We start from the raw sequence: 8,936 nt of genomic DNA on the forward strand, positions 1-8,936 counted from the left end.
TTATATTTTTCATAAAATGTATTATAATCTTACAAAAATTATATCGTGTTTGGTCTTATTTTAACCAGAAAAAGCTAACAATTGCATTGGCAAATCTGAAAAGCATAAAGTTGAACTCGGAATCTTGGTTTAAAACATTTCAATCTCGAGGTCGTCGGTCCTGCCTGGCACCATGCTCGCAGATCTAACACCGAACACTCTCGATCGCACTCGAAAATTAATAAACACCGTTTTTTACCGTTTCGCTTGCGACCCGCCCCGTTTAACACGTTGACTGTCACGCGTATTTACAACAAAATCTCCTACAGGCCACCCGTGCCGCTATAGGAAGCGTGCGCTGTTAATTCATATCTGTTTCTGTTCCTGCAGAGTACTCTCTTAACTCTTTGCCGAGTACCGAATGGTATAACTTAAAATCTCTGCCCTTATTTTTTTTCAATAATGGAAAGAGATCGGATTGCCCGGAAGGAGAAGCATAAATAAAATTACATCGTCAGATTCTGATTTGGATACTGATAAATATAATCTTAGTGATAATGAATGTTATGACGATACTATTGACGAGATTTTACGAGAATTGGTCATGGAAGAAGAAAGAAATGTTGATGATACCGAGGAAGCTACAGTTCAAATAAAAGATACGAAATGGACCGATCAGAGGCACGAGCATATCTGAAAAAACAAACAACTTTTTGTCCAAGCTGTCCTGATCAACCTCAACTTTGCAGAGAATGTTTTAATGTTATACACTGCGAATAATTTTTTTAATAAACCATTTTTGTAAGAATTCAATAGTTTCATTACCTCCTGTAGAATATTTGTCGAAATATTTTCGGAAATCCTTTGTAAGTAGTCAAATCAGCGTCACCCGAATTACGGGTGACGTGGCCTGATGAGAACTTTTACTGTCACCCGAATACGGGTGACGCGGCAGTCAACGTGTTAAGGAAGTATCAAGTAGCAGACAGCTGCGATACAAAATGTTCGCGCGATCTATACGTCTACAATTACACGTCGCAATGACATATTAAACTCAGCAGTCGGCGCAGCGTCGCGGCTTTCGCTCGAGCCCCCGTGAATCAAAGTGCCACGTAAACCGCGATGAATGCGCCGCGCTTCATTCCGCTATTCGCCGCTTCGTCGCCCGCGCGGGTTCGCATCCCTCGATTCGCGATCATCGTTGCCGCGCCGCGCCGGTCGCTTCCAGCTAAGATCAGCGGTTCGTGGCTGATCTATAAATAAACCGAGGCATCAGTGGCTTTACTTTCTGCTTGCAGCAACGTAGCTGTATCGATCCTCCATCAAGATCCTCGAAGTTACGACCTCGTTATCGAAGGTACGCTCGCGTAAGATCTCGGGAGAAGTGTGTCGTTACCAGTGGAGGGTTGACAGCCTCCGGCTGGACTGGTATCGTGGAAAGGTGGTCCAGGAGCCGAGGACGTATCAGGTGCGAGCTACCAGGAAGCCCTAGCACCTGTCTCTCGGTGGATTTCGAGCAGAGGGGGTGGGGGGTGACGGGTAACAGCACCTAAGGGCGGGTGGGGGGGATGCAGCTCGAAAGGGTGGCGGCATGGAGGAGCACTCGTTGGAGGCTCACATGCAGGCGGGCCTCATCTTCGTGGTCGGTGTCGCCATCATCGTGTCGAATCTCCTTATCATCGCCACCTACCTTAATTTCCGTGGTAAGTACCCAACGATTCCGACGGAGCTCTTGCATGCAAAAAGAAACCGAAGCGATTAATCGCGAAACGAAATTACCGACGATAGCCTGCACGCTGCTCTTTTAACAGATTAGCAGAGTTTCCGAAACCCTGCCGTGTAACGAGTAGAGATGGGATCGAGTATGTTGCAAGTAGGTGCGAATCTAGCTGGACGGTGTCGTATGTTTCGCGAGTAGGGGAGATACTAGGATAGCGGAGCCGATTACTGTCGGGTTATATCCGTCGAATAAGATGTATCAAATTTTTGTATTCTTTCGTTCTGTTTATGTTTTTAGTGAAACGATTTAATTCTTTTATTTTGTCCATCTTTTAACAAACCGAACCAAAGGCACAGCAATTGGTCACCACACAGTGACCGGCTCCGCTACCTTGCATCCGATGTGGGTAAATTTTATTTGGAATGAAAACGAAGAATACAGTAAGTTCCCATTAATATTCGGACGCAATATTATTTCTTTGTCTTTTGCTTCGTATAAGCGTGATTCCCTTATACGAGCACTTAATTTTACAATATTCTGGTATTCGATCTAAGCAAATGCTTGGATCGCTATTGGTTATTTGTGCTTGGACAGTTTAAGTTACATTTAGAAATAGACTGCGGACCTTTGTGCGAAATAAAAGTTATTTCGCATCAATTGTACCAAAGAAGTGTTACGTAAACACTCCTTTCTCAAGAGTTTCGATAAATTCAAATTATTCAATTTTTGTTCTCAATTTATTGAGAATAAATGCAGTTCAATCGAAATTCGATTTATTCGGAACAGCGTAACGACATTTTCACATCCGGCTAACGATTTTACTATTCCGCATTTCATTTTCCCATTTTTGCCAGAAACGTTTAAAATTCCCAGTCTATTTGTAAGTTTCATTTACTTAGATAACTATAATCGATCGTTACATTGCGCAGGTCCCTCCGAGGTGATAAACTATTACTTGCTGTCTCTCGCATCGGCGGACCTTCTCTGCGGCCTGCTGGTGGTTCCGCTTTCGGTGTATCCAGCGCTGCTTCGAAGATGGGTCTATGGGGACATCGTGTGTCGTCTCGTTGGTTATTTGGAGGTTACCCTCTGGGCGGTATCCGTGTACACTTTCATGTGGATCTCCGTCGATCGTTACTTAGCCATCAGGTACGTTCAAGTTTCGTAGCAACATTACCTCGGATCCATAGCTTCTGTACGACCACGCTGCATCACGGTCAGCCAGTTTAGAGACTCGTGAATTCATTTGCGGCCACATCGTAACGCGTCCTCATTATTAACCCTCGCTGCACGACCACTGGGTCCGCTTGGATTCGAACGCGGAATACAGTAATGTCTCCCTTACTGACGCTTAGATTGCGCACAAAAATGGACAATTTGGGAAGAAGAGATACGATTAATTTGAATCTTCTGCCTCGTTTTACTATTACGAATTATCAACAACTATAAAAACGAGATTTAAGGCTCGAATAATCGTATCTCCTCTTCCCAAATTGTCCAATTTCGTGTACAATCTGAGCGTCAATTAGAGAGACATTACTGTACCGGCCGCAATTGTTCGTCGCTTCGCGTCGGTGTTCGTCTATTTATGTTAAAACTAAAGATGAGATAAAGTAGGCATAAATCTAGCTCTAGGTACATAGTTCCAAATGTTTCGTGAGTACTTCGAGACGGTATTGTAATACGTTCTCTGTATACATCAGAATTGGGCATACTTTATTTGAAATAAGACAAGAAATAATACAGTGATGTCTCTCTAATTGACGCTCAGATTGGGCAGAAAAATGGACAATTTAAGAAGAGGAGAGACGATTATTCAATCCTTGCGGTTCACTTTTATAGTTACGAATTGTCAAGAACTATAAGAATGAGCTGCAAGGCTCGAATAATCGTATCTCCTCTTCACAAATTCTCCATTTTTGCGCGCAATCTGAGCGTCAGTTACAGAGACACTACTGTAATTTGAAATAATTTCTTTCTATTTCGAATATTTTACTATTTTCATTTCACAGATGATATATACAAAGTGGTTACATTTTGTAGTTAATTCGAATAAATTATTTCAAATACTTTCCTGAAATAAGATAAATATTTTGACGCGTTAGACGTTGAACTAAATGTGAATTAATTGGTCGAGAACAGGGGAGTGTTTATAGTTATTCGCTCTGAAAACGGTCTTTGAATTCGATCATTCGTGTCGAAGCTTTATCACTGCAATAAACGAATATTTCAGCAACGTTGACCGATCGAAACTGAGAATATTTGAGACTTTATTTAGAAAAGTATTTGAGAAATTACAGTAATGTCTCCCTAATTGACGCCGAAATTGTGCTGAAAAATGGACAATTTGGGAAGAAGAGGTACGATTACTCGGGCCTTGCGGCTCGTTTTTATAATTGTGAACAATTTATAACTATAAAAATAAACCGCAAGGCTCGAATAATCGTATCTCCACTTCCCAAATTGTCCACTTTTGTGGAAATTCTGAGCGTCGATTAGGGAGACTTTACTGTAGCAAAGAAAATGAAATATTCGTACGAATATACAGTAATGTCTCCCTTACTGACGCTCGGATTGTCCACTAAAATGGACAATTTGGGAAGAGGAGATACGATTACTCGAGCCTTGCGGCTCGTTTTTATAATTGTGAACAATTTATAACTATAAAAATAAACCGCAAGGCTCGAGTACTCGTATCTCCACTTCCCAAATTGTCCACTTTTGTGGAAATTCTGAGCGTCGATTAGGGAGACTTTACTGTAGCAAAGAAAATGAAATATTCGTACGAATATACAGTAATGTCTCCCTTACTGACGCTCGGATTGTCCACTAAAATGGACAATTTGGGAAGAGGAGATACGATTACTCGGGCCTTGCGGCTCGTTTTTATAATTGTGAACAATTTATAACTATAAAAATAAACCGCAAGGCTCGAGTACTCGTATATCTCCTCTTCCCAAATTGTCAATTTTTGTGCGCGATCTGGGCGTCAATTAGAGAGACATTGCTGTAATCCTCGAATGAAAACTTCGAACACCGTTCGGATAACATTGTTGCTTCTATAATCGAGCGATTCCGTTCCCCAGAAAACCGTTGCGATACGAGACCGTGCAAACGAAAACCCGATGTCAGTGTTGGATGGTCTTCACGTGGATCAGTGTGGCGATGATGTGCTGCCCACCCCTGTTAGGTTTCCAAAAGCCGATTTTCGATCGGGAGGCGTTCATCTGCATGCTCGACTGGGGCAACATGGCCGCATACACCATCACATTGTCGATCCTCGTACTAGGCCCGTCGGTCATCACCATCGTCTACACTTATTTCTACATCTTCACAATGATGAGGCGACTGCGGTCCGGTGTACTGATTCACGACAAGGAGTACGCGACTGCGCTCTCGGAAAACCTGAGCAATCCGAGTCACATCATGTCCTTTGTTCTGGTGATGGTTTTTTGGGTCTCATGGGCACCGTACGCCGGTCTACGGATATACGCTGTCGTTAATGGACCTCCTCAGGTAAAAAAACTCGGTTTGCTCCGGCTGTTTTTCATTTACAGCTGATCGGAAGACCGCTCGGCCACCTTAAGCACACGATCGGCCGAAGTTCGCGCGGAATCGCAGGCTCGCAAATTCGCAATGTAAATCAGTATCTGTTCTTAACGATGTCCGTTTATTTTGTACACGGAGACACGAAAGCCCACGGCAAAATAAACGATTCGCAACGCTCATCGGAAACGGATTCTGATTCGTTCGTTTGCGAATCCACGATCCGACGCGAACGTTCGTCGAATGGCTAAGCTGGTCGAACATCTTTGCGACCAACTGTATTTTGAGCACTGCAAGATTTCTTTAACCCTTTCGGTGCTAAGAAACACTTAACGAATGGATTTATAAGTGTCGGGACACGCATACTCTCCTCGGAAGTAATCGTAACGTAACATCATCATTGAGCGACATTCTCATCGAATCGAATCGCATTTCATTCACGATCTCACACCTTTGGAGTAAGTTCCCATCGAGTTGTAGCACTAATCAGAGAGCGATCAGACATTTCACGGTATCGGAGCCAGTCAATTTTCACCCGAGGAGCGTGTGAAAACTCAAATTATTCACACAGCTGCGGCATATAATCGCAGCCAATCAGCCGATAAGCCGAAGATATTTAGCATCTAAAGGGTTAATGGAAAATCGTACAAAGAGAAGCGAGATGTTCGCATAGTGAAGTAATACTTAAAAGGATGGGAGAAGGTAATACAACGAAACGGTATATACATACATACATTATTGATTAATCCTCATCTGGCGAATGCAGGCTCCATTCGGATCCATCTTTATATGTGTATTGTCAGTTGTGTAGTATATAGGACATAATACTAATACGATAACTCGTCTTTATTGCATAGTCGTCGTTTTTAAATGTGGAAGGACAATATTTATACTCGAACCGACGTAAGATTAGAGTTAATCTATCAGCTAATAATCGTATCTTGCTTGTAGTAATTAGAGAATAATGCGTATATTCGCCATGTGTAGCTTGATCACAAACGCTATATTATGCTCACTGCTTCATTGAATTTTTTCCACTTCGCTACGAGAGCAGAGAATACGCAATTTAACCTTGACTACCGCATTTTTTAAAGGGATGTAAATAGGTGAGTATTATACGTGTCCGAATGGACCTCGCATTCGTTGATCGTAGTAGAATTTGCTTGTGGCTTAAGTAATTATTATACAGGATGTCCCATTTCTTCTGGATTACACGTAATTCGAAAAAGTATTTGAACATTACAATCAGTTGAAGAGAGTATTTCAACGATACAATTACAGTTACTTCAAAATCGCCTAATCGTTGAAGTAAAGTTAGGCAATATTTTATTCGGCCAAGGAATAGGAGATAGAGATCAATATATTCGATACTATCGAATAAATATCTAATCGAATTTTATCTAGATAACGATTTATCCGAATAAGAATTTATTCGAATAATATTTTATTCGGATACAAATTTATACGTAAATTCGTCGGTAAGATTGTTGATTCGAATAAAAACGATACGATGAAAACAATTTCTTTCCATAATTTATTAATTAATTTCTTTCGTGTTAAATTTAAAAATTAACTTTTTCTCAAATCGAATGTTCGCATCGAATAGTTTGCTACTTTTGATCATTGACGTATAACTAAATAATCTTTCTACAAAGTGTACGTTTGTTTGTAAACAGGTTCCTCTTGAAATATTTTTTTTTCGAACAACGAAGCTCGTTTCTCTGGATGTTTAACGAAGCTCGATTTTTAACGAACGATGAGTCATCCTCTATAAAATTATTTGGTCGTAACGTAAAAACATTGGGGTGCATTCGATATTCTTTTTTATTGAAAAATAATGTTTCCATTAATTAGAAGTGGCTTTTTATCATGAACTACAATCTGGTGCATTGTTAATCCCTTCGTGCCGAGGAATGAAATATTTCGCCACGAGACGTTGTTCGTACGATGCTGTAGGCGAGATACTTCGCATGCTTTTCGGTCAGAACGTGAAATATTTCATGTCAACGTTTACATTTTTGTCCTCGCGACGCAGTTATAAATTAATTTCTTTACGAATTTCTGGACGAGATGTTTCGCATTGCGATAACGTTTGTGCACCACTATGGACGAGACACTTATTCGTATAAGAAGAATATTATACTTATATTATACTTAATATTAATACTTATTCGTATTAATCGAGTAGCTTATTCGTGAAATCTGAAGTAAGAAAAGATTTCTTACACCAACCAGAGAATTCCTCGCGATGAATGCAAGAATAATAATACAATTTAAATGCATAGAGATCCGCAGTCCATTAATTAGTACACAAAACTTATTTGCTAAACATTTCATCGTTAATAAACAACGAAAAGTTTTGCGAACGAGTTCCTCTGTTTCCGATGTTTCATTCATAACTTCGCACAAGCATTATTGCAAAATACATTGCTTATAGCATTGCACAAACATAATTACGACACGAAGTATTTCGACTCCAGTAGCGGAAGGGTTGATTCCGGGCCACAATGTTGCGTCGAAGTTACAAAAAAACAATGAACTTTTCTGTTAAAAAATTTTGCTAATTAGAAACAGAACTGTTAAAGTTTTCAATTGTTATTTCGGCCGTCAAAGTTGAATGAATAACTAATGGAGACAAGTTATACCAAGTTTTAATGAAGTATATAAAATAAAATAAATGTTCTCTTACAATTTCACATATTACATAAATGTTTTTATGAGAATTTTTTTATAGAAACATCTTTATTCAATCGTATATTTTAATAGAAATCATACGAAATTCAAATAAATCTGTATTGGTTAAATAAACCACCTGGTTTAAAGCATTAATAAATAAATAAATAAATCTAATCTTGTCGTACGGAGTTTAAATAAATCTAATCTTGTCGTACAACGTTCAGATAAATCTAATCTTGTTACTGATATCAAAGAACATAAAAATATATATATCAGTCGCGTTTTTAAGGTCAGATAGTTCTAGTATTAACCCTCGAGGACTTTCGCGGGGTAGACATAACCCTGCTTTGTTATTCGGGTAAATAAATAAAATATATAATCGGGTATATAATAAATATTATGTTATATTTTGTCGTATTCTGAAATACATATCAATCTTTTATTTTCAAAACGATTATTTCTAAATATTAGGTTGATGCATATGAAATGTCGGATTTTTAAACAAATAGTGCAGAAACTTCATTTCTTTTCACTTCAGTTTTTTTCTTTAAATATGTTCACTTAATCAAAATATCTCCCATGTTTCCCAACGAGTTTTTAACGTATAAATTCCATCGTTAAAGAAATTCCGATCTTTTGAACGAATAAACTCGATTTATAAAAAAGATTACACGAACATCCTCAGAATTCATGCTCGCACGAAACTCAAAATAAACAACTAAAAAGAATCACAATTATGAATAAATTCTTTTCAGCAAAAATTACGACGCGATAGGCAATAAGACTGTAAAAGCGGTTACATCGTAAACAACAATACAACGTGAGCAGAGAGACAAACATTTACACGTAATCAAAGTTCGACATTTCGTATCCATCAACCGGATATAAAGCGTGCACAGATATGTGGAGTTTTCGCGAACGGAGTAGGAATCACCCCGCGCGAAGTCGCTCGCGCAAGCCTAAGCAACGACGGTCCTTGTGGGTTAAACGTTGACAGCCAAAAGTTGTCCACTAG

General features: G+C 39.4%; 1 protein-coding gene across 2 annotated transcripts in view; it reads left to right on the top strand.

Annotated features, from left to right (window-relative positions):
• The first annotated feature begins 1,524 nt into the window (after positions 1 to 1,524).
• DopEcR (G-protein coupled receptor DopEcR) overlaps positions 1,525 to 8,936 on the top strand; it is a 29,814-nt gene continuing 22,402 nt past the window's right edge. Inside the window, exons 1-4 of one of the 2 annotated variants that reach the window (XM_076520945.1) lie at positions 1,525 to 1,682; positions 2,629 to 2,848; positions 4,786 to 5,194; positions 7,683 to 7,697. In XM_076520945.1, the coding sequence (XP_076377060.1) occupies positions 1,571 to 1,682; positions 2,629 to 2,848; positions 4,786 to 5,194; positions 7,683 to 7,697 (756 nt within the window). In that variant the 5' untranslated portion in view covers positions 1,525 to 1,570. Of the gene's footprint in view, positions 1,683 to 2,628; positions 2,849 to 4,785; positions 5,216 to 7,682; positions 7,698 to 8,936 lie in introns of both variants that reach the window. The other variant, XM_033466805.2, reaches the window with a different exon arrangement.

This window comes from Megalopta genalis, chromosome 4 (genome assembly GCF_051020955.1).
Source record: "Megalopta genalis isolate 19385.01 chromosome 4, iyMegGena1_principal, whole genome shotgun sequence".
In the NCBI taxonomy this organism is placed as follows: domain Eukaryota; kingdom Metazoa; phylum Arthropoda; class Insecta; order Hymenoptera; family Halictidae; genus Megalopta; species Megalopta genalis.